We start from the raw sequence: 24,928 nt of genomic DNA on the forward strand, positions 1-24,928 counted from the left end.
TATTTTATATATACTACCCATATGAAGAGATATATGATCGTATAACATGAATTGAACGTACAATTTCGATAAGGGCGCATTTTTTAGCTTATAGGCTTTTTCACCAATATGTACTGTAATTACACATCTTTTTGTGCGAAAAGGGCACCCTTCTATTGCGATTTGACCCTAAAATTCAAATTGCAAAGTTTTGTATCACTGCGGGTACAATAGTTTAAAATTAAATCAGTTTTTTTTTATGCCTAAAAATTTTTAATTTTCAGGGATGTGCTCTTTTCGAAATTGCACATTCAATTTACATTTAAAGGAATTTATATTTACTGGACAACAATATTTTTTTTATTTGCAGGATGATCTTGTTTAAGATAGCAACAGCGGATCCCTGCTTGTCATGCACGCGTCCGGGTAATTGCGCGCGGGGTCATTTGTTATACCGGTAAAATAAAAAGTGTCGAATCCAGCCCGTAAGCGCGATCGTCGGTGTGTAATTTGTCGATCGAATAATGCGATGTTAATAGAATGGTGTATTGGGTACACCGACCCCATAAATGGCATAAATCATTGTTAATTTGGCAGAGCCATTCAATCGCCGGTGCTGCCAGGCCTCCTGTCTCTCTCTCTCTCTCTCTCTCTCTCTCTCTCTCTCTCTCTCTCTCTCTCTCTCTCTCTCTCTCTCTCTCTCTCTCTCTCTCTCTCTCTCTCTCTCTCTCTCCTCTTTTTTTTCTTCTCTCGCCGGCGATCCTTCGACTGCTCCTCTTCGCGCCGGCTCCTGTCGGTCGAACTGGTCGAAGGGATCCGAAACGGCCGTAAAACGAGGGCCCTTCCGATGACCGCTGGTGAATATAGTCTGCGAAATTGCCTCTCTATGCCGTATCCTCCCGCAACCGCTCCCGTTCGCCTTTTTGTTTCCGCGTATTTTTACCGGCTGACCGACCTTCTTGTAAAATTCAGCCTTTTGCCCATCGATACCGCAAGCATTATCAATTGGCAAGTATTATCGCCGAATCGATGCTCCATTGTGTGTCGCGTGTACGAGTATCCATTGGATACCTTTAAGATTTAAATTTTAAGTCAAATCTTTCAATATATTTTATCATCGTTCTTTTTAGCGACGGCAAAAAGTGGCGTCCCGTGCTTATAAATTAATGAACTCGTTGTGCGTTTGCAGATTCTGCGTCCTTAGGTAGCACATAATAGCCGGTCACTAATAAAAGTAATAAACGACCCTCGGCGACCCTCGGCGAACCGTTGATCTAGACAGATCTACCTGTCAAGTTAGAGGAAAAATTAGGTGCTAACAACGCAAATTAGATGCTCGACAATCGGTTTCGGCCCCGTCTTTTGTTCCTTCCAGCCGGGAAGATTTTCCACTTCTTATATAGAAATCTCTCCGTAAATCACGCATCGCGGGACCCGCGATGCGAGCTTCCGCCGATCGATAAGTCAGCGGACGAGACCGACACATTCAACATTGTGCGTCGACTCGCGGTTGAACATGGTGGAAACGGTTATCCCGAATTTTTGCACCATCGACCTGCGAACGTCGAGCGACACGATTGGCGGAATCATCGCGGTACTTTCGTACTGGAAAAAGCTACACGGCGGGAGAGAGAGGACGTCGACGAGGAGGATACACGGATGGCGAATGCGAGGGGGAGAGAAGGAGAGGGAGAGAGGGAGAGAAAGAGAGACAGAGAAAGAGGGAGGAAAAGAGCGAGGACGAGGGAGATACGTAGATAGACGGAGACAGAGGTAGCGTAGATAGAGAGGGGAAAAGGAGAGTACGAGGCTCGTGTTTCCGGCCGGGCGAACAACAATGCCCGCAGACAAATGAGCATCCCGCCTCCATTGTTCGCCTGATCGGCACGGCGCAGCCTCTCCCCGGTTCCGCTTGCGCTGCTCCGGACCTCCCTATGTCGTCGTCACGGGTCCACGTCGTCGTCCTCGAACAACCGATTGGGGGGTCCCCGATCAACCTGATGCGGGCCAACACCGATTAAACATCGCTGCTTCGTCGAATCTCCGTCAACGGGACTCTTCGCTTTCCTCCTTTCCCTTCTCTTCACCCATCTTCTCCTTCTACCTTCTCCTCCCACCCCCCTCTCTTTCTCTCTCTCTCTCTCTCTCTCTCTCTCTCTCTCTCTCTCTCTCTCTCTCTCTCTCTCTCTCTCTCTCTCTCTCTCTCTCTCTCTCTCTCTCTCTCTTTTCGCCCTGGTTTCTCCTGCTTCTTTTGTACTACCTCTCGATCGCTCTCTTACCTCTCGTGCTTTTGTCTCTGTACGTTCGCCCCCTTCGTGCCCTATACCTGTTCTTCCATCAGCGCGTCCATTATGCTCCAGGTGCGGTTCCATTCGCGGGAGAGGAACCAGAACGAGCGACGACTCTCTCGTGTGATACGTCAGGACTATGTGGATCAGAGATATATGAACGTAGAGATATACTATTTATGCGATTAAGCTGTATGATGAACACGCGAAAGTATATACAGAGATGTACACTGTTAAACTCGTAGTGTCATTGTACTCAATTTGAGTCATTTTGAATCATTTATTTAGGTCGTCACTGCTCTTATTCGATATGTCGTTTAACTGAAACAATGTTAATTTAACTAAACCAATGGATTCAAATAATACTGTTTTGTGTTAAAATAATAAATTTCGACACACATAATAGTTAAAAATAACAAAATGTTATTAAATTTCATCCTTTAATATTTTGCCGTGCAAGAGCAACATCAGATAGACAAAAGAATTCATGCGATTTTTTAAATATTCAAAACAGAGTGCTTAAAAAAAAAATGTTCAGTGTGTACTTATGAAGCTGGTACGATCTAATCAATTGAATACAGAACTCGATAGACGTCGTCACTCGCGCTTTATCAATTATTACACATAAAACGGTTGTTATGAATGTATTCCTAACAAACATGCAAATGACAAACCTTGAAGCTCTTTTGTATTAATTTTATATCGATACAAGGAGACCTTTCTCAAGAGAAGTTCTTCATTTGAGAGATACATTCTATTTTCACGTTTATACCCTTCTTTTCATATTCCTGTCATCTTTTATGTTACCTTTAATTATAATTTATTTTTCACAGTTTGGCGTAATTTAATTTTATGCTATCATGTTTCTTATTTTATTTATATCCTATATCATGTTTCTTGTTTTCCCATTTCCCTTCAAAAATGAAATAATATAATATGTAGCTAGATCGTCTGCGAGTCATGCAATTTTGACGCGTAGCGTTCCAATAACTTCAAACTTAAATTACCGCAAGATTCTCGACGTTATATTTGGATACCTCTCGTATAGGAATGATCGAGAATTAGATTCGCCCGTTTAGTATGTAACTTGGCTAAGCACATGTCCTATATAGTAGCTCTCGTAAATAATTAATCCAGATACCGACGATGTGCCAATTTTCCCTCATAATTTATATCCTATCATGTCCTATAAGGGTATTATTTACACACGAACTCTGGTGATAAGGACTATTTCGGGGTATCGCCCGACCGAAATAGTTATCGGATCGCCTTTGCAGATACACGTCGCGCGATGTGTGCGCGCAATGTACATACATACATATATGTGCGTGCAGGGCGTACGGGCGCGGTTTCGATGGCCGATTTCCGGCGTGGTCCCCGATCGAGAAACTTACCGAGACAATGGACCGTTCGTCCACGGGAGATAAATGGTCCGCGCGTAATGGCACACGAGCAGGAAGAAAAAAAAAGGAGAACGTAAGACCGCAAGCGAAGCGGAAGTGCTCCCCCGCGACGCACAAACGATCGCTCGTGATTATTGTCCATGGAAGATAATGCTGACGGAGCCGATAACTGCGCTTGTCCGAGCTCGACTTCCGGTTGCGTTTTGCTCCAAGCTACAACGTGACTCCGATCGAATTTCCAAATATACAGTATGTCAAAATGATAACATATTGTTTCTTCCTTTTTTTACAAAACGTATACATGAAATTTTTGTCTATCCACGATGCCAATTATAATTGTATACGCACGCGTGCGAGTTATATAACGAAAAATAAAGTAAAATAGAGCAGAATATCACGCTTTTAATATACAGTTGCAACCTGGTCATCGTTATCGGAGTTTTTCAACGGCGACTCAACTTTTCAAGAACATCAGAAAAGGTATTGTATTTTGTTAAATAATTTTAAAATATCAATACGCACGTTAGATTTTTCTGCACTTTAAAAAACAGCGCTGAGATGCGACGGTGAAAGGATCTAGCGCGCAACACAGTGACCCGATCAACTTCTTCGAGAGCTCATCGAGCAAATTCGATTTAAATCGATGTCCTTAAAATCCTGCGGAAGGCGGATCGCCGCGTCCTGCCTCCTCAATCGTGCTCTCGAATACATGGAGAAATTTCGAGCGACGTTCTCGATTGGCGCAAAGTATCCCGGCTTGCACACGGGACGGCTGACAATAAGAAGACGATGTCGCGTCGGCCCAGGAGGCCAGATGTCGCGTAAGGATTCAGGATCCGTCGCGCCGAGCCGGTCCATTCATGGGTTAGCTCCCGGCGTGGCGGCGCACCTTGCTCGAAACAACCGTCGACCTCCTGGACTAAGGAAATCCGATACACCGCCGCGCGGTACCTCGCGGGATGTGCGCTACCCTACTCATCCATATTCCGGCCCGTTCCAATTCCATTAAACGACCCGGCAACCTCTCCGCCGAGAGCCGGCCCCGGCGCGGCGTGCGTTGGCATTGTAAACGCTGTAATTCTCCTGCCATCGATTACGTCGATTGCTATCGCTGCCGACGTTGTCTTCAACGACAGTTTGAGAGCGCGCGGCGGTCGCTGTGTGTCACCGAGGGCATTCCTCGAGCTCGTATCTTATATCGGACATCGAACTACGCATGGAAGATTGAGGATTGCAAATCGAAGATTAGAATTTGACTATAATAGTTGGATTAATTTAATTTTAATCCATTTTATTCTGACTGATTAAATTCTAATAATTCTCAATTCGCAATCCTCGATCTTCAACACACGTATAGTCTGCACTAGCTAGGTTAATAATTAAAAGATATAAACCAAAACGTTTATAATATTATATTTTGTTATTTTTAACTACACCATGTGTGTCGAAATTTATTTTTGCACAAAACAATATTAGTTTAGTTAAATTAACATTGTTGTAGTGAAATTAACGACATATCGAGTAGGAGCAGTGGCGACCTATAGAAATGATTAAAAATGACTCAATTTAACAATGCAATACAGACATTACACATCCGTTATATCCAGTGAACTACCAAATGTCAACTCTCATCTGAACTCTCATGATAGCGCCCGATCACCAAGAAGAAAAAGGTGAGTTGCTTTAGTATATATAGTTCACTGGTTATATCATCGACGCGTTTTGTTAACCCTTAGACCCTAGGTTATTAACTATTAGGTCTGAGATCCAAACAAAAACATTATTTTTTTTGGCTATATAAAAATTCTCCTTTGCTTTAAGCCTTTCTAACTTTCTTCCTATAATCCTATAAGTCCCAAAATAAAATTTATGATAGTTTACTTGAGCAGGCTTTGATGTTTCAATTAAAAAAAAAAAGAGGTAAAACGATAAAACTTGAAAAAAAAGAGGAAGTAACAATGTAGCAAAAAAAATAAGGATTGTAACTTAAGGTTAATTTAAGTTTCTTATAGCGCTCTTCTGAGACTTCTTTTTGATTTTTTTTTATATATAACAGGATTTTTCCAGCACGAAGATACTAAAAAAATTTATCTTTAACTTTCATAAGCAGGTACATTGTTGAAGCGCTATTTAAATTATAAGAAATTGAGTGAAAAATTGGAATTTCGACGGAAACGTCGTTCCTCAAAACGCGAGTCGAAGAAAGACCACTCTGAGGCGCGGTCGATCATACGAGTGACGATTATTTATTCGTTTTTACACGATTGGAGTTGCACCGATTCGATTCATCGGCAGCGTGAGGAGGCGCTTCGCGCTGGCTCGAATGGTCGCGGCTCTTCTGACGTTCCTCGAAGGCCTCCATGTCGGCGTTCAATTCCTCGTACGGCTGCGTCACCGTGTCGGCCAGATCCTCGCATCTGCGATTATCGGAAAAAGTGATTTATCCTAATATGCTTTACCGATAATCGTTTCGCTAATCGTACTGAGGCGTTTTGTGCGCGAGGCAGAGCTTGCATCTGTCATCGGCTGCGAGAGCGGTCTTGTCCAGCCCGAGTCGCCGGAAGATTCTCAGTCCCTTGCGCCAAACATCCTTCTCCTTTTTAATCTCCTCCACGCTCGATACCGACGCTTCCGTTTCCGGCGGCGACTCGCGCTCCGATATCCCTTTGCATCGAAATATTATATGTAGGTATCTCAATCAATTTGGAATCTCGCTCTTTTTCTCTCAACACCACTTTTATATCTTTTATATATAATTCCACGTATAATATTCCACGTAATGAAAATAAAATATATAATATTTCACGTATAATGAAAATAAAATAAGGGTAGATCATCTTTTACACGTACACGTGACGGACATCGAGCGACTCGACACGCGATGTGTGATATTTTTTATTAACACAATTAATTGCAAAATATAATAATTAATTTTCCTTCATTGCGTTACAATATTACGTACGCGCTTAATACATTAATATAATTAATTGCAAAATAAACTTCCCTCACATTGTGTTACACACACACACACACAATACAGCATATAATTTAATTAATTTAATAAACACGCGTCTTATAAGACACACGCAAGATTTCGCAATAATTAAAGTAACCGAAAAAATATTTTTAGCGAGTACATTGTTAAATTCGTAGTGTCAAATTATATTCAATTTGAATCGTTTTTAACCATTCCTAATATAGGTCGCCACTGCTCCTACTCAATATTTTATTAATTTAACCAAAACAATGTTAATTTAACTAAATCAATGGAGTTAAAAATAATACTGTTTTGTGTTAAAATAATAAATCCCGACACATGCGTGGTTAAACCATGACAAAATGTTATTTAATTCAAGGTATTCATGGTTTAAATTTTATCCTTTAATATTTAACAGTGGTATGATAACCTAATTATATACTCTTATATTTTCGTCACGCGATATACCTTCGTGCGGCCGCAAGCAATTCTGAGCGTCCAAAAACTTCCAAAACGCCTTCACCTTCTCTTGCTGACTTATACTATTATCTCTGACGAACGCAAGCTCTATGTGAATCTCATCCTCATCTTCCGAACTCATTTTGAAACCGCGCGCGGCAAGCGCGTGTAACCAGTCCCCGACATCACTTCCGCTTTTGAATCCGACACGCGCGTCTAGTAAAATCGATTATCGAGTCTAGTTACAATCGCTACTCGGTTGATAAAAATGGTTTCGTTGCTCTAAAATGCTCTAACTAAAAAACGCGCACGTGTTTATTAAAACATGATCTAATGTCCGTTTCTACCAAGAGATTAATTTTAATTTCAGTTTAACTTACTTTTTATTTTTTTCTCATTCTTACAACTATATAAAATGATAAAAACAAAATAAGTGAATTCAAGAGGCTAAAGTTAATCTACATTGGTAGAAATTAGTAGAAATGCATAAAAGACTGCCAAAAATGTATAATACATGCAAAATATACACACAGCTAGATCTCTTATATAAAATTTTCCACAAATAGAATATTAAATTGACATTACCAAAACGATGTGTATATTAAATTATTGACACTCTGATTTATCAAGCAATTTCTTAGCTCTTTTTTCTTCTTTCTAATTTAAATCGCTCCTATTTAAGGGGATCCTAAAGCCGTCTGTAATACCGGCTTTTTTTCTTAGCACTAATTTTTTAATTGGCTTTATAGAAATGCAAAATTCTTGTCTAGAATTAAAGTACGCATCAAAATCTAGGTCATGGTGGTCGACGTTATATCAAAAACAAGAAAAAATTAATATTTTTGTTAATTTTTGGTATACGTGACGACAATATTTGCTTTGTACAAAAATTCCACAATAAATATCCACAAAATTAGACCGGCATGACCTAGGGACAACATTTAAGAACAATATCGTGCACGTAGATCTAAGATTGAAAGCCTAGAAAAAAAGATTAGTTCAAATAAACTTTTATATGTGCAAAAGCACATTTAGGTTGACATTGCGTGTAGCGAGAGATGGCGCAGCAATCAAAACAAGGACAGATGCCTCTCGTTAGACAAGAACAGATATAGATATATGACATAGAAAACAGGATTAGAAATGTTGACATTACCGACGTCGAGGAAGTTCAGCCTTCACTTTAGGATCCCCTTATTACCGACGACGTGTCCAAAAGCGATGCTAAATAAGACATTTTAAAGACATTGAAAAATGTCTCGTCTCAAAAACGTCGTAAATCGAGACGTAAAGCATTCTAAAGACACCACAAAGATATTTTTCCGATTCCGCGAGACGCATTGGAAACTTTAAGACGTTTTCTTGGTCATAACCAGACGTTTCTCTGGAAATTGGTTGACGGATGGATGTCATTGCCCCGAAGGGCCGCCGCGCCGGAGCGCCGGAGCGGCGCTGGCGCTGGATGCGCGCGCGCGCGCGGCCCAGTGGCCAGTGAGGAGGAGGAGGAGGAGGCGCTCAAGATGGCCGTCCCGTACATCTGATCGGAGGTGTGTGTGCAAAATTCAACGCCGTTCCGACGTGACGTGGGTGTCGTGGGTAGGCCATGCACCCCGCGGCGCTGGCATGGTGATCGCGCGGAGGTAACCGGGGCCCGGCCAACGACGCGGACCGTCCTGGGCGTCGCCGCCGATGGTTGATTCCTGTCCCCGCGGCCGCCGGCGGCACGAATCATGTTCAGCAAGAAGCTCCATGTAGACGTCAAGAAGTCGACGCTCAAGATCCAGGATGTCAAGAAGGACAGCGCGACGCGGTTCAAGCATCTCAAGATCGTGCTAGGTGAGGATAAATAATCGACGACGACGACGACGACGACGTTGGATCCGGGCCGACGCGACGGCGGGCTGAGTCACAGTATTTCGTGGAAGGGCGATCGCGAGAATCGCCGAGGCGGTCACCGCTGTTTAGCTAGGTATTCGCTCTCGCTCCCACGCGCGCTGGCCAAGATGCCTCAAATTGGAGCGACGACGTTTCCAGCGCGAGGAAATTCTAGCGTTCGTTCGTTTAAACGCCGCGGTTTTCGTGCTTCGGTATCGTGGCTCTTTACAACGAGTTGTTCCACTTCAGCTTTTGCTCCTCGTCTGAATATCCAGAGAAGATACATTTATTTTCTGCATTGCCCCGTTGGAGAATAGTTCACTCTGTGCGAGTGGTTTGGCCATCCTTAAAAATAGAAGACGACACTGAGAGGAGCGTTGATACCATTAAATAATAGAACTCTTGAAATAACTACTGTTGAGCGAATTCAGACCAAATTCTGACAAATTCAACTGGCGGAATTGCTCGCTGTAAAATTTCTAACTGTACAATTCGTGTAACTCGTTGTCCCTAATCTGATCTATTTTTTATGCATTAGCAAAAATGATTACTTATTCTATTTATGTTAACAAAACGACATGGATATTGCTCGACGAGTTAATCGTCAATTAAATCAGTCGGAATTTGATTGAAGTAATATTAATGGCATATTTTTAACGAGAATACACAAAAATACCATTGCAATAATTAAAACCTGTTATACTTAGATTTTGGAAGGCACGATTTTCATGTGCACCTCTATGTGAATACAAAATACATTTTATATAATACTCAATGGATCTTAAGACCACTTGAAAAACCGAAGCTAATAAATTTTTTTTTTATTTAGATAGGTTTTGTTGAAAAATTAAAAGTTTTCAGAAAGTATTATTCACGTTAGTTTGTTCCTTGTTTGTTTAATACGAAAAAATATCTGTTACGTCTTTTACCTGTTTGCATATCCTAGTTAAAAAGGAAAAGGATTTAAATCCAAATGAGATTGTGGTTTCACAGTGTCATAAGAGAGAGGTGGTCAATATCTAATCACCAAACCGCCTGACCACATTGACCAACTTGTGGCCTGGCCTCCGTCACCAGCTAAAGTTACATTGTTGTTCCATGTGTCTTTGCACACGCACCACCAATAAATATCTATAGCTTTAAATACTTTGTACGCACATAGAAAATATTACTGTTCCATTTGTCTGCTTTACTCCTGCTAGGCTAACAATAAGTAATTTTACATTATAACATGTAATTATGTTACACATTTATTTTCTCTTCCCTCCTTCCTTTTCTGTTTATTGTAATGTACATATAAGGAAAAAGAAAAGGAATTCTGCTATATAAGCACAGACATCCTGAACCGGTCATGATGTAATAGAATTTCTATCACTCCTCTCTGTAAGGCATATGTGTTGCGAGAGAAATATTTCTTCCCTATTTAGTCAATTGATTATGTCTTTGAATAGCATATGGTTTTTCTTTTATAAGAAATACACGTGTTAATTCATGCATATTTTTATATTGAAGAAAACGTGGACACTGACGAGGCGAAGGGCTTTTTTGAGGGTAACTTCAGCCATGTGTACTTCATCCTGTACGATTGTTTCGTGTCCGCCGAAGCGAATCTTCGGCAGCGCGGTAAGTTGCAAACTACACTAATATTAAAGCGTAACGTACTAAATAAAGCTAACTGTCCTAATGCTGCATAACTTTGAAGATTTCTATGCTTTAATGCATAATTATATGATATATAACTTGACAATAATATATCATTGCTTTCAACATTGTAATAAATTTTATATTAACCATAATATATTCACTCGTTATTATTTTATCATCTCTTTCATTTCTTCCCATTCTGCTGCCAGAGCTTTCCTTCCATATTGGTGAGTCACATATCATATTACTCTAGCTTAATATTATATTGCTTCGATTATCTTTTCCATTACTAAACGTTTTGTGACCGGACTACAGTTATATGAATATTTATGTAAATACTACTTTCATGTTAAGTTCAATCACAGTATTTGCCACAAATATTCCTTATGTATAATATGATGATAGAGAAAAAACTAATCTGTACGTTTTTTTTTTATAGTACACAAAGCACACAGGGAGGAGTTAGAACAAGTATTGCAGCTTCTGGAGAAAGTTTTAACTCTTCTTCCTGAGCTGCTTAACAGACGATGGCAGTGTCATAGTTTAGCACGGATTTTGCAGAAGCTCTTGCATCCTGGTAATAGTTGGAAACTTCGTAGACAAGCTATAAGGTATGTAGCAACAGCTCAGAATATACGTGTTGTAGTTATTCGATGCAATGTATAACATCACTGATGTTTTAGGTATTTTATTTTATGGTATCAAGCTCTTGGCGAAAATGCTCCCGAGCACATACACCAGATGTTCGCCAGCTTGGTGCCAGGATTTCCACCGCATCAAGCGTCGCCTTATAAATGTGATCGTAAGACAGAGGGCAAGAAAGAAAAATTGGCGAAAGCAGCTAATTCTGAGGAGAAGGATAAGAGAGAATTTTTTGACACGCAACTCGGGCAGAGTACTTTTCATGACAATGGATCAAATCAATGTCCTATCAGTCAAGTTGACAACGGGCCTATCTTACCACCGCAAAGTGGAGAAAAGCCGCTCGACAATGAAACTGTTAGGTTTTTGGAAGCACTGCTTGAATTTATGGTTACTCAGGTATATATAATTTACTTCTCTACAGGCATATTTATAGATATTTATCTGACTTTAGAAACATGATAAAAATGATTTATAATCATTTTTGTTTGTGTTATCTAGGTGGTAAAAGTAGAATGGCGAGATAAATCTACGCGGCAGCATAAAACTTTCCAATTTTTATTAGAGCGTTTTAAGATAGCGTACCTTCGTCACATCTGTCCGGAATTCAATGAAAACTTTTCGCTTTACAAACCTAATTTGGAATTACCCACAATGCGTAAACCGACGAATCAAAATCAGAATAACTATGTACTTTGTAAAGTCGCTTTAATCAAATGGGTTGCAAGCTTCACGCATGTGGCTAGAAAAGATGGACCTTTCGCACATTTTTCGCAAAGGTAATTTATTTACGATATCTGTTTGCTTCTGTCGTAATTTAAATTATGATGCATCATTGAACGCTACAGCACAACACCAAATGAGGAAAATGCCGAATCAGAATTACGCCGGGTGTCGGTGTATACTCAAAATTCTGCGGATTCGAATTTACTATCACCCGAATTAGCCATGTCCCAGCAGGACAGTCAAAATCAGGAAGATAGTACTGTTTCGGCCATGTTAGTTAGAGAGGTTTTCTACGGAAACAGGGATAATGTAAACTTTGTACACGAATTGTACAGACAGGCATTTCTTCTGGATTTCAACCATGCGGGAGCCATAAGAAAGGCTATTGCTGTTTATAAAGATTGGATTCAAATGAATGTGAGTCTTAAATACTAGAAAATTATATGCTATTGTATATTATATGTACAAAAGCATTTATGTAAACTGTTATACGTATATTTTACAGGAAATTCCGTCGTTTATGTTGGAACCACTGGATGGCCATAAAGATCGGGATTTAGAAGAGAGCCAGAGAAAGGAGAGTGAAATGGAAAAGAGTCCATCTGATAGTTATCGGCAGACAAGATTAAGGAACGACTCTTATCTTGGCGCTATACACCGGGAAAATTTGTTTATTAGGGCAGGCCTGCAAAATGTTCTGCAAATTTTTATTACGCAAGCGTCAAACGTATTTTTCTTAGAGAATTCGGGACCGAATGCGTCTCTGACGTTACTCGAGGAACAAACGGACAGTTGTAAGAGAGTCCTAAATGTGTATCGATATGTTGTTATGCACTCCAGACTGGAACCAGCAACTTGGGAACAGTTACTTAGGTATTTATTCATGGTTTGCCATCTTTTTCCTATACGATTAACATTTACAATGGTTAATTTAAACTTCTTCTTGAATCCGTCAGAGTGTTACTGCAAATCACATCGCTCGTACTAAGCGAGAAAGCCTCTCGCCGCAAGCATCAGGAAAGTATCGGCGGAAAACTTGCGCCTGCCATATTCCAGACTTTAATTGTTACATGGATTAAGGCTAACTTAAACGTGGTTATTTCTACCCAATTATGGGACCAGTTTCTAGAGGTGTTAACGTCGTTAACACAATGGGAAGAATTAATTCGAGAGTGGGCGGTGAGTGTGTGACGAGTGTCTTGCTAGTTCTGACTCATCAATGGAATACAATTTTTTTTACATATGCTTATATAGAAAACTCTGGACACGCTAACGAGAGTACTGGCGAGACACGTGTATAACTTGGATTTGAATGATCTACCTTTGGACAGACTCAGCGAACAGAAATCAAAAAAGCGCCGTGGGGTCGGGAGTCGTGCTGCGTCGACCGGAAGCGTACAGCCGCCTCGGAAAGGTAGCGTTGATCAAGAGAACAATACCGCGCCGAAAGAAAGCGTCGTAGGTATGTAAAACCTACAGATCGCTATTTTCTCTTGTCGCGATACTGGTTTGACGAAGGAACTTCTCAACTTTCATCAGATCACCCGCTGCGCGATATGAGGAAGGTGCGACCATTGCCCCGTAGTGCGAGCGACAACACTATATACAACGTCAAGGCTCGTGCAAAGTTGCACAGACAGAGGACACACACGATACACAGCGGTATTCCCGGTAAGTGAACAAGCGCAATTGGCCATATAGTTCTTTTTTTATTTTGTTTTCACTTGGAACTATGGCGAGATTTTTGGTAGTGCCTTTGTGTTGCTGTGTGCGCAATTTATTTATAACTGTCTCTTACTTCTTTTTCTTTTTTGCTTTGGCGCCGACACCGGTTTAAAAATAACTTCTCTCCCATACCGTACAGACGGACAGTAGTAGTGTCACTCCCTGCCGTAGATTTGTCATATTTATAACGCAGCGCTGATCGTTGCTTATCCTAATTTTTAATCGGCATGTCGTTCACAAGATCGATTTTAACTAAACAATTTGTCATTGAACACATCTCCGCAGTGTTTGTCCTACTTCTTGATTAAGTGTAAACAATTTCCACACGTGCAGTACTACCCCTATCGATAGAACAAGATATGGCGCGGTTACTGTCAAGCGGCTCGACTTCGTCGTCGACGACCGGTCGAAAGATGCTGTTCAGCAGACGTGCCAAATCTTTGGATAGCATTGTCATAGTTGATAGCGAACCACCGTCGCCACGCTGCCCGTCGCCGACACCCAGCAGTGGTGTGGACAGCAACAAAGATAGCCCCATACAGATAGAAAATATTGACGGTAGCAGTATCGGTATGTATGGCCTATCATTGTGTAATACGCAATATCTATAACAATGTATATTTCAATGTACGAAAGTTTGTTATTACGGTGTGTGAACATTTCGATATTTCCGAAAAATTATTATATCTGTCTCGCATTAATAACCACTTTACAACATCTCATATTAGTCGAATAATGTTCTTCTATTAACAATACATCATGCTTTGATAATTGTTCGAGCATTTAAGGCAACAAAGAAAAATCCGAAAAATATTGAATCAAAGTATCTCTTTAATCTATGCTTATCGGATGGTCTTCTGCTTTCTTTGGAGTTTTATACATTTATTACTGAATTAGTCATGTGTTAGGCTTGTAACATTTTTTCTTACCGCATAATATTACAAGATACAAAGCTTAACTATATATGGGAATTTTATATAATCCATAAATAACGCAATGAACTATGTTGTTCAATAATATATATTTGATTTTAAACTTGGATTTTATCTCTGAAATTAATAGACTAGCATATATTTAGGGATTGTTGTTGTTCTATAGATACAAATGACGCATCTGAGAGAAGATCAGTTATGGCGGGTGGAGGAGTCCGTGGATGGTTGCCAGATGTGGCTGTCGTTTTATGGCGACGTATGCTGTCGGCATTAGGGGACGTTAATAATATTCAAGAACCTGTTTTGCACGGTCAAGTCATGGATTACCTCGTGCAACTCACACAGACATTAATTAAGGTAAGAATTATTAACTTCAAACTTAAATAAATTAAATTAAATTAAAAATGGAACATATATGTGCACTTATATGCATGTGTCTACTTGACTCTTATGTTGTTCTGCACGTTTTATGTAGATACGTTTGAACCAAGGAGTGTCCGGGGATAATCAAGCAACACCTCCAGCACCAGAGCTAATTCCACCTCTGACAGTCATTGCACCTTGGTGTTTCAAGGTATATATACATATAATGCGAAAATTGTATCGTTTAAGTGCTTACCCACTGTATTCCTTGCAGGCGATCCAGCTTCCTGATCAATACGAGATTGGTAAATTAGCCGCGTATCGTCTTATATGTCTCTTAACGGTGCAACCATTGGACATCAGTCTACCGAAACAGCATCTCACGCTCTTCTATCGCGCCGTTCACAATGGAATTGCTAGTAATGACAGTAAAGTACTGCATGTACTTGTGAAATACACAGGACCCAGATTATTTAGTCTGAATCTACCTGGATCGAGTCTTTTGATTTTGGACTACATACACGCTGCTAATGTGATACTTAGCAGTCAAGATGTTGAGGTATCTATTTGTCTCTGTAAATTAAATAATGTTACATTCATCTGAATGTATATAGCACTTGTATTATTTTTTTCTCAGGCACCAAGAATGGAAGCGGTTTCTATTATCGGCTCGTTGTTATCCTTACCTGTTGCAGTAACTAGGCTACCGGTGTTACAACCGAACGGGCCTGATATTGTAACTATGACGTGTCCAGAAGCAAAAGTAATTTAATAAGACAATTGGTAACCTCAAATTGTTCCTTGTAATTTTATGTTTATTTTGAATTTTACATTTTTAGGAGCATATTGTAACAATACTTCTACGGAGCTGTCGACGAGAACCCACGGGTATCGCGAGATGCCTGGCCCTGTCAAGTATCGCAATGTTTGCATATAAAGAACTATCCTACAAAACACAACATCCGAGAATTCCGGAAGCTGTCACAGTTCTTCTTCTTGCACTTAGAGTAAGTTGAAAGTTTTATGTTAAGTTGTAAATCTCTTAGATGTCTTTGAAAGACAATTATACAAAATCACTAGAACGGCTACATGCACTGATCTTAACAGAAGCCCGTAGAGCTTTTGAACATAGAATGCATGAGAAAATTATTCTCTACGATTTGTAGTTGCTTGATAGTTTGCATTTGGAATATTGCCTTAAGTTAAATAATACATATCGCGTGAGATGCACTGCTGCTCCGTGAATGTATAGTTTCTAAGAAAGAGAGTCCGTTTAACAACATGTAAACTAAGTAAAACAGGTGTGTTGCAATAGTAGTAAGATGAAGGCGAATATTTCTTTCATTGAGTATCATTGACAGCGGATGCAAGGAGCAGAGCGTCGCAGAGCTGGTTTCTGTTTTCCCCTAATGGATCAGGTAGTCCTTCTTTTTTTCTGCCTTAATGATGCTGTGTCGGCCGTTATCAGTGTGACGTTCACAGTTTTGGACTGATACCTGCGTGTCTTACGAGTCTACGATATCGTTGACTTTGCATGGCCTACTGTATGTGCGTCCGAAATAATATATTGTTTCAGTCTGCGATGATCTCCTTTTATCTGATATTCTATATACTTGCTAATGAGCGAATTTTGTATATGTTACTAATTCTCTCAATGTTGATAATTATTTAAATATAAAGAAATTAATCTTTACTTGTCGGAAGTTAATCAATGTTTAATGATATCAATTTTTTGTTTTCAGTCTTCGCACGCTACAGTTGCACAGGTCGCGTGTGATTCTCTGTTACTTCTCTGCGATAAGGCTGATGTGTTGCTAGAGTTGTATCCTAATGTGCCATCTAAGATAATACAGGTACGCGGTATGAGATTTGATTTAAGGATTGTAAGGAAAAGTATAATAATAATAATTTTTATCTTACGATATTCAGATCTTGTCGGATACACTTGGGCGGATGACGACGCGTGAAAGGCGCGGACCTTTAACAGTGTCGATGCTATTTTGCTTGGGCGAATGGGCCATGTACTTAGGACCAACAGTATTACTACAGGTGTTCCAAGGAAAACCTCTCCTGATGACCTTATTTACAGTTAGTACATTTTTTTATATTTTATATATGACGTAATTTTTTTCTTGTCGGTTTTTATAGCATTTAATTTTATTATGTAGGTGTTAAACAATATAGTGCAAAATAAAGTTGGAAAGGAATTTTCGAAAACCGCTAAGAATAATCAGGACGATGATGACGATTTTGATCCTAATATTACGTTGGATAATTTAATTGACGAGTCCTCCGCAAAATCGCCTCGCAAAGGAAATATTCAGTCTGTACAATTGGCAGCAAAAATGGTAAGCTGATTTGTTATGCGTATTTATATATACGTATAAGTATATATAATTTACATAAATATTTGATCTCAAATACAGGTATTGATGCATTTAATCAATCATCTGGGACATTTTCCGATGGGTATCGGAGCCGCGCGTCTCTCATCACTGGTCGTTGAGTTGGACGATGTTCCTGGAATCGACGGGGACGAGCTGTCCTCCGCTGTTTTTCAAGCGCCTAACATACAGCTCTTGATGCTCTCTAATTCGATCATAATGTCACTAGTGGAATTAGTGGCATTGGATGCACCCGGCGGAGGAGTCACAGCTGGTTTGACGACGGCTCCTTCTCTGGTTAGAGTTTTGTTGCGCGATCTCGCTGGAAAAGCTTCTTGGGACAGTTCGATTTTGTACAGCCAACCCTTCGTTGATGATGATCTACCGCTGCCATTTGCGAAGCCTGGTAATAAATCATGTGTGGCGTTTTTTTCCGCGCATCGCTATTCTAGCTTTTATAATTAAAAAAAAAAAAAAGACGAATTGTGACGCTATAAATTTATGTGATTTATTTCAGTTGATTGGAGCGTGAAATTACATACGGACGATTTGAACAGCGTCATCACACCTCACAACTGTACACCCAGACATACAATACGGCATCGCGAGCCCCACATATTGCCGACTTTTGCGAATGCTGCAAGCGACATGGACAACTTGGACGATGTGAGTTAACGAAGTTAAAGTTATATTGGGATATTGTAACTTTTGATAATTTATGAAATAGTGAATTGCTAAAGAGTTGTATTGTAATTGTTTTTTCAGCTTCTTCAATATATAGGACATACCAGCTCGGAGGTTTTGACCAACCCAGAAGTCGCTCTCAATGCACCCGCTAATCCACCTCAGGGACATTATCTCGAAAGCGAAACTATTGCGACGATTTTGAATCAGAGAAACGCAGAGCAAGAACACATGAACAATTGGAATCAACACATCAGGTTGTGTGTCTCTCACTATCTAAATGTATTTTATTGATTTGCAGTCGATCATAATGGAACCCTGTTACGATTTTACGTTGTATTTGACACATCTTAATTTTAGTATGAACGCAACGGCAATCAGTCCACCGTCATGTCGCCCACCTCCGGCGCCATTTCATCACTGCCGCCTTCTGTTTTCGCATCTCGGTTTGTCTGGCTGGGAGCTGCGTAAGAAACTGCATTTACTGGCGAAAAATGAGAAGCTTTTACGCGAACTCCGTAATCTCGATGGCCAGCGGTCACGGGAAACACACAAAATAGCAGTGATTTACGTCAGCCAGGGCCAGGAAGACAAGAACTCCATACTAAGCAACGTCACTGCCAGTAAGGAGTACGAGAGCTTTATCGCGAGACTCGCTTGGGAAGTCGAGTTGGAATCGCACACTGGTTTTCTCGGAGGTTTGGTACCTGGAAAGGCGTCTGGTGTCACCGCGCCGTACTATGCTACGTCTTTCACCGAAGTTCTCTTCCACGTTGCTACAAGGATGCCGTCGGACAGCCCCGAGAGTTTACTGCAGAAGGTATTTTGGTATAGCCTTCTGCGACATGTTTCCCTCTCGAGATATTTACGTGATATCTGATTTCAGACACGTCATCTTGGCAACGATGAAATCCACATAGTCTGGTCGGAGCACTGGCGGGATTATCGCAGAGACATCATACCCACGGAGTTCTGCGACGTTCTCATAGTCATTTATCCGCTGAAAAACAACCTGTATCGAATACAGATCTCGCGTAAATCGGAGATTCCATTTTTCGGTCCATTATATGACGAGTGTATCGTGGAGGATAAAGTATTGCCAGGTTTAGTAAGGACGACCGCGTTAGCCGCGAGTAGAGCGAAAAGGTCTACGCTTACGTTATATCAACATTAGTAAGTAGTCTGTTTATTAGGTGCAATATTACGAGATCGTCGAATCAAATGTCATTAAAATAAAAATTTCAGTTATGAGGAGAGAGCGCGATCCATCGACACCGTTATGAGAAATCACAAGGAAGCTACAACATTCGAGGAGTTTACGGCCAATGTTTACTCACCTGTGCAACCGCCAAGCCCGTTTAGCGCAGCTTCGTCTGTCTCTGGTACGTGAATTTCAATTAAGTAAAAGCATTTGTAGTGTCGTACGTGAATTTCAATTAAAGTATTCATAGTAGCGTAGGGGAGACCGGGGCAGAGTCGTCACTATAATTATCTCAAAATCTGTATGTTGTGTGAACTCGCCATTAATATTGTAAACACTACTTATGGTGCCCTGTGATCAACGGAGTTTTTAGTGAGATATGTGATTTTCATTAAGGCAAACGTTTTCGGAGGTCAAAAGTAGAATTTTTTGCGCATCAAAAATTTTAAATATTTTAAATATTATTTTCTCACCGAATCTCGAGATAAGTGATTTTGAAGAGTATGCATGCTGAACACGAATCTCGTGAAATTCATTTATTTTCGTTGATTTCTAATATTTTATAAGCGATCAAACTTAAAATCTATGTCCGGGGCGAAGTTATCATCAAGCCATATCATGGAGGCTTCGGGCGAAAATCAATGTCAAAGAAGCAGCAGTGGTCGGATTCCGGCGAGGACTTGAATAATATGTGCTGCGTGTGCTCAGAAATGACAGAATAGAGCTGACGAGAAACAGTGCATTTCGTGCGAGCATAGGGCACATAAGTGTGTGCACTTGTAATTATTTTCCGCCATCGTGTTTTTAATTAATGTTTCCATTTTTCTATTAAAACATAATTAATAATCCTATCATTTTTCATGATTGGAATTATGAATTTTTATTTAAAATTCAGTTCGAGAATGGAGTGACGACTCCGCCCCGGCAATTTTGACATTCCAATTTTTGCACTTTTTGTCGTTTTTACTCTATACCAGTTGAACAAAGCAACGTAGACAAAAAATGTCATTATAAATTTTATAGCCAGGGCTTCACTCTTTTTACAATGGTATACCACATTTTACTAAAATTACTTGTTTTGTCGTTAAAAATCGGCACCGAAAAAATAGTGACGACTTCGCCCCGGTCTCTCCTACATATTTTGTAATATAATATTTTATTTTATTTATATCTTTATACCTGTATATATATATATATATATATATATATATATATATAGTGTGTGTAAAGATGTAAATAAAATTATACAAAAACAAACACACACATGTCTCTTTAGAACTTCGCACATGACTATTCACTACGATACGCGATCGTTTGTAGAAGTTTATTATTATTATGATTACAAATATCGCACTGTCAGGATCTACAACAAGCGTGCAATCCACAGCGTCGTCAAACCTCGCGGCAGCGCTTATAGATTCGCACCAAGGACGCTCCGGTTTGCGTAGCAGTTCGACAGCGAGCAGTGACAACCGTGCGAATAGAGGTGACTAATTCAGTCCACTAACCCCCACCCACCTTGTAACACCACCGGACAAGGTAGTATTATTAGTTATTTATTATTTCCGTGCTGTTCTCTTCGAGCGTTTTATCTGACATGTATCCTATGTCTCTATCTGTATCTGTTAAGTATATATAATTACTGTTAAGTATACAGTATTATAATTGTCTAGTCAGAATTTCATGGACAGTAATGTTCGTGGAACATTTGCAACGTATTGCAGATTGATGTACAAAAGTAAATATTTCCCAACTCTAATGTTATATACCTGTTGTGTATCTAATAACAATATAATTGCAAGATTAAATCTGCCGATTATTGTGATAAAGTCAAAAATACCAATTCTTTCTTTAACACATTTCTATGTCTTTTAATTAACTTTTTGTTTGGCAGTCTTGCAAAATATATTCAGAGGTAATCTTTCGAATCTATGAGCAAAAGATAGCATGTTTGAACACTTTTTTTACGTTTATATGTATCTCATATATTTGTTAAATATTGCTTTGCAGGAGAACATAATATATGCAATACATAAAATATTGATGTGAAAATATTGATTTGTTTTACGCCGACGCTCTCTTCTTGTTCGAACTGCACGCTTACTTTTTGTAACAATATCTCCGCTTTTCTCACATGAGCATTTATTTCCTGGCTAAAATTTTATGTTGCTTCTTGATTAATAATCTGTAAAGTTACAATTTAATTTAAAAACGAGGCGTTCCGGCATTTGTTTCCAGTTTCTGACGGAAGCAGAGTATGGTTTAGCAATGATATCCCCGAGAGTACTGCGCTTCACGGAATTTCACCAAGACCCGTAAAAAAGATGTCCTTTAAAACTGGACCAAAGCAGAGGGCTAACACGCAACCGACCCCGCCAGACAGCCCGAGATACAAATGAAAGGTTTTGTTTTACTTGTATTCAGTAAAATGTTCTGCACAACCCTCGATTGGGCTCACCGAATTGTACTTTAAAGGAACTGTTCGGGTAAAAGTTAGAGTAACGAGTAATTTATATACGATAGAGTATTCCACTGTTAGTATTTCGCGCATAGCGTGAATTAAAAATAATTGATATTTTTGCCAACCGACACACGTCATTCACAGTGGGGATTGAATATCTGATTAGCGTTTTCTGTTTTCCGTCCTTAGGTTTAATTTTTATATTGAATGTACAGATCGTTGTTTATTTGTTGCAACGTGAATATTAATTTATTGGAAAGTAAATATATGATAAATTTATTAAATTATCGAAGTATACAATTAGGTATACTTCACATAGACTTACCGATGCCGAGAGACAGCTATTTACATTGTACAGCATTTTCTTAAGATTAATTTATCCTAGTACTTCGATAGCTAGAATAATAATTCTGGACTAAAATTTCTATCTTTAAAACATATTAAAAAGTAGCATAGAAATACTAACATTGTCAGAATGCTCTGCGGTACTGCTATATGGCCTTGTAATTATCTTATTTGTCACACGACATATATAGAATAATAGATATAACTATTTTATTATTAATTGGCAAGATGTAAATGCGTGAGGATTTATGAGTAAATGTTCCCGATAACGCTTGTCAGCTTGTACATTGAAATCATATTCCAGATATAAAGCTGATGTATATTTAATGATCGCGTTAGCTTGATTTGAAGCAAAACTACGTTTATTACGATTTAAACGAAGTGATAAATAGCTATTTTCGGAGGAAAAAAAACCACTTAAGTTACACATTCCAGGCGCGTGTATCATCTTGTTCTTCATTTACATTTACACATAATATAATTCATATAATATGCATATTTTTAATTTACATTTATATATTACAGTTCATATATGTGCATAATATACATGCATATGAATTACCGAGCCATTCCATTCGAACGTTATATTCATAATTCGACCGACACATCTACTTTTTATATGCTTTATAACATATCCCTCTGAAAGTAATTGATTCCATTTTTTATCGAAAAAAAAGCAATGGCTTGCTTTATACGAATCATCCTCATACAGTGATAATAATCAAAGTATTAATGTTATCTATTACTATTAACGAATGGCAGACTATAATAAAGGATTATATTATGGTATAACGATTGATGCATCATTCGAGATGAGATTTTTCTAGAGGTATACACTTTGCGATGATAAACTCTGTGTATAATTAGAATTTTTTGACTATTTTGAAGACTACCATGAAACACACATTCAAAAGTGTAGGTATTAGCAACGAAGACGTAGTTCATAATTACCGATGCGCAGATCATGGCCAAAGCAGCATTATTTTTCCACTAATTTATAATAAGATAGACCAGGGAAGCTCCGTGTATGTATTGTATATAAATTGTTAAGCATATATAAAATGGTTCCGAAATCATTTAAGATTATTCTGAATATATATCACGTTACATCGCTACGTTATTCATATGATATACTAATTGAATATATACACTATATATACACACACACACACACACACACACACACACACACACACACACACACATAGTATATATATATAAAGTTCATTTATTATATTATTACCTATACGCAAAATGCTTTTACTGATTGTATTTAAATGTACTTAAACATTTTCATTAATATCGCTACCACTATCATGCTGTTATTTAATTTTTTGAAAGAAAAATCTTTCTTAATATCAAAATTCCACTAAAACATCTTATGTTGCGTTTAATTGGCAGAGCGACAGATTAACGAATGCGTAAGGATAATAAGAAAATGTTGAAACAACTTCTTTGCCAAGGAAAGAATGAGATGTGAAATAAGTTTTTCTTTTTTTATTTTAAAGGGGAAGTATTCGATAGGATAAGATAAGCCTAAAAAAAAATCAGAATACCTGAACCCCTTAATCACATTGAGCTGTTTTTGTACAAGGATAAAGTCGTACGTATATCTATCTTTGTGCATATGTTTGCATATATTAATATGTAAACTTACGCGGAATAACGTATAGTGGGTCTTATAGCATTTCTTCAGATTTACAAAGGAATCAATTATTTCCAGGAGTTAAGAGAAAATAAAATATATATATTTTTTTTTTTCTCCTAACTCTTGGAAATAATCATATATATATATATAATATCTTACAACGCAGCGCGATTCTATATTAATATAAAACTAAAGAGAGAAAAAGAGAATCGATATATATATATATATATATATATATATATATATATATATATATATATACATACTAATATATATTTATTGTTTTCTACAGAAAGCTGCAAAGCTAAAATGTATATTTATCTGATTATCTTTCTATGTAATTAACCCCTTATTGTATAATAACTCCAACTTGGTTTGTTAAAGAGAAATTATGTATTTTATATTGATTATTGTATATTTCGGTACTTCTCTCGTATATGAAAGATCAATATGAAAGATGTGAAATCCGCGAAATTTTAATTATGTACGTTCAGTTATGTACGGCGTTAGTATTACGGAATTTTCAACACAAAATGTCAATGATTTTCACAAGTTCCGCCATTCTCCCATCGACTCTTCAAACTTTAACAATTTTATGCGGTACAGCAATCGGCGCAGTCATTGTTTCGATATCTGTACAGCGTTCAAAAAGGTGTTCAAGAGATGTTATTCTTCTGCCACACAAAAATTTCTTGTCCAAAGACATCTCTGCTATTATATTAATTGTACACATCTCCGCAATGGAATGTACATTTTACTGCACAATAAAATTGTGATGAATTGCAGCGGGAGTAATCTTCATTTTTCCATTCTTGCCTACGTTGTTTCTAATATCGGAATAGTGAAAAATTTAATACCCCCTGGTAAAAACATTTCTCTGAAATTTTCTAAGAATTTCTCATATTTCAGATTTATGAAAAATTCTGAAAAAAATATGTCAAGCTTCTCTCTCAGATACTTACGTTCAGAAATAACTGGATGAAGATTTTGGTATTTGTACATATGAAAATTTCTGAATAAGTCGCGCGGATTTTCTCACATTTATTCAGATTTCTACAAAGATATGTATTGACGGGAAAAATCTGAGATAGTTCATTATTATTTTATCTGAGTTTTTCTGAACAATGTTCCAATTCGTATAAAAAATTCTGAGACATTTTTCCATCAGGGCCGAACTAACAAATTGATAAAG

At 38.6% G+C, this 24,928-nt stretch overlaps 2 protein-coding genes and 1 long non-coding RNA gene across 12 annotated transcripts; 1 reads left to right on the forward strand and 2 right to left on the reverse strand.

Moving 5' to 3' along the window:
* Positions 1-5,121: 5,121 nt before the first annotated feature.
* LOC143900801 (uncharacterized) lies at positions 5,122-8,469 on the reverse strand. The gene is made up of 3 exons (XM_077412521.1): positions 7,116-8,469; positions 6,154-6,334; positions 5,122-6,087 (listed from the first exon to the last, which is right to left on the reverse strand). The coding sequence occupies exons 1-3, from the start codon at positions 7,246-7,248 to the stop codon at positions 5,913-5,915; spliced, it is 489 nt and encodes a 162-aa protein (XP_077268647.1). The 5' UTR covers positions 7,249-8,469; the 3' UTR covers positions 5,122-5,912.
* Positions 8,470-8,645: 176 nt separating this feature from the next.
* Positions 8,646-24,521, forward strand: LOC143900795 (putative Rho GTPase-activating protein CG5521). 10 transcript variants are annotated; one of them, XR_013257878.1, is made up of 30 exons: positions 8,647-8,942; positions 10,494-10,604; positions 10,835-10,852; positions 11,065-11,236; positions 11,309-11,666; positions 11,769-12,046; positions 12,116-12,410; positions 12,499-12,866; positions 12,950-13,172; positions 13,248-13,455; positions 13,533-13,664; positions 14,052-14,288; positions 14,817-15,007; positions 15,126-15,224; positions 15,288-15,572; positions 15,651-15,776; positions 15,853-16,020; positions 16,375-16,431; positions 16,756-16,866; positions 16,943-17,101; positions 17,182-17,361; positions 17,440-17,803; positions 17,915-18,063; positions 18,163-18,338; positions 18,442-18,901; positions 18,968-19,254; positions 19,327-19,463; positions 20,643-20,821; positions 21,177-21,197; positions 21,521-21,624. XR_013257878.1 is itself a non-coding variant. In XM_077412513.1 (29 exons), exons 1-28 carry the CDS (start codon positions 8,837-8,839, stop codon positions 20,774-20,776), a joined length of 5,562 nt encoding a protein of 1,853 aa, XP_077268639.1. In that variant the 5' UTR covers positions 8,646-8,836; the 3' UTR covers positions 20,777-20,821; positions 21,521-21,624. The 10 variants fall into 10 exon arrangements, 9 of the variants coding, with proteins under 9 accessions (XP_077268639.1, XP_077268635.1, XP_077268634.1 ...); XM_077412513.1 differs by lacking the exon at positions 21,177-21,197 and having other exon boundaries at positions 8,646-8,942; positions 20,670-20,821; XM_077412509.1 differs by lacking the exon at positions 21,177-21,197 and having other exon boundaries at positions 20,670-20,768; positions 21,521-24,521.
* Positions 18,798-20,636, reverse strand: LOC143900802 (uncharacterized). The gene is made up of 2 exons (XR_013257879.1): positions 19,419-20,636; positions 18,798-19,093 (listed from the first exon to the last, which is right to left on the reverse strand). It is a non-coding gene; the product is annotated as an uncharacterized LOC143900802 (long non-coding RNA).
* Positions 24,522-24,928: the final 407 nt, after the last annotated feature.

The sequence above is a fragment of the Temnothorax americanus genome, unplaced genomic scaffold, assembly GCF_048541705.1.
Source record: "Temnothorax americanus isolate GAGA-0224 unplaced genomic scaffold, ASM4854170v1 Scaffold30, whole genome shotgun sequence".
NCBI lineage: Eukaryota > Metazoa > Arthropoda > Insecta > Hymenoptera > Formicidae > Temnothorax > Temnothorax americanus.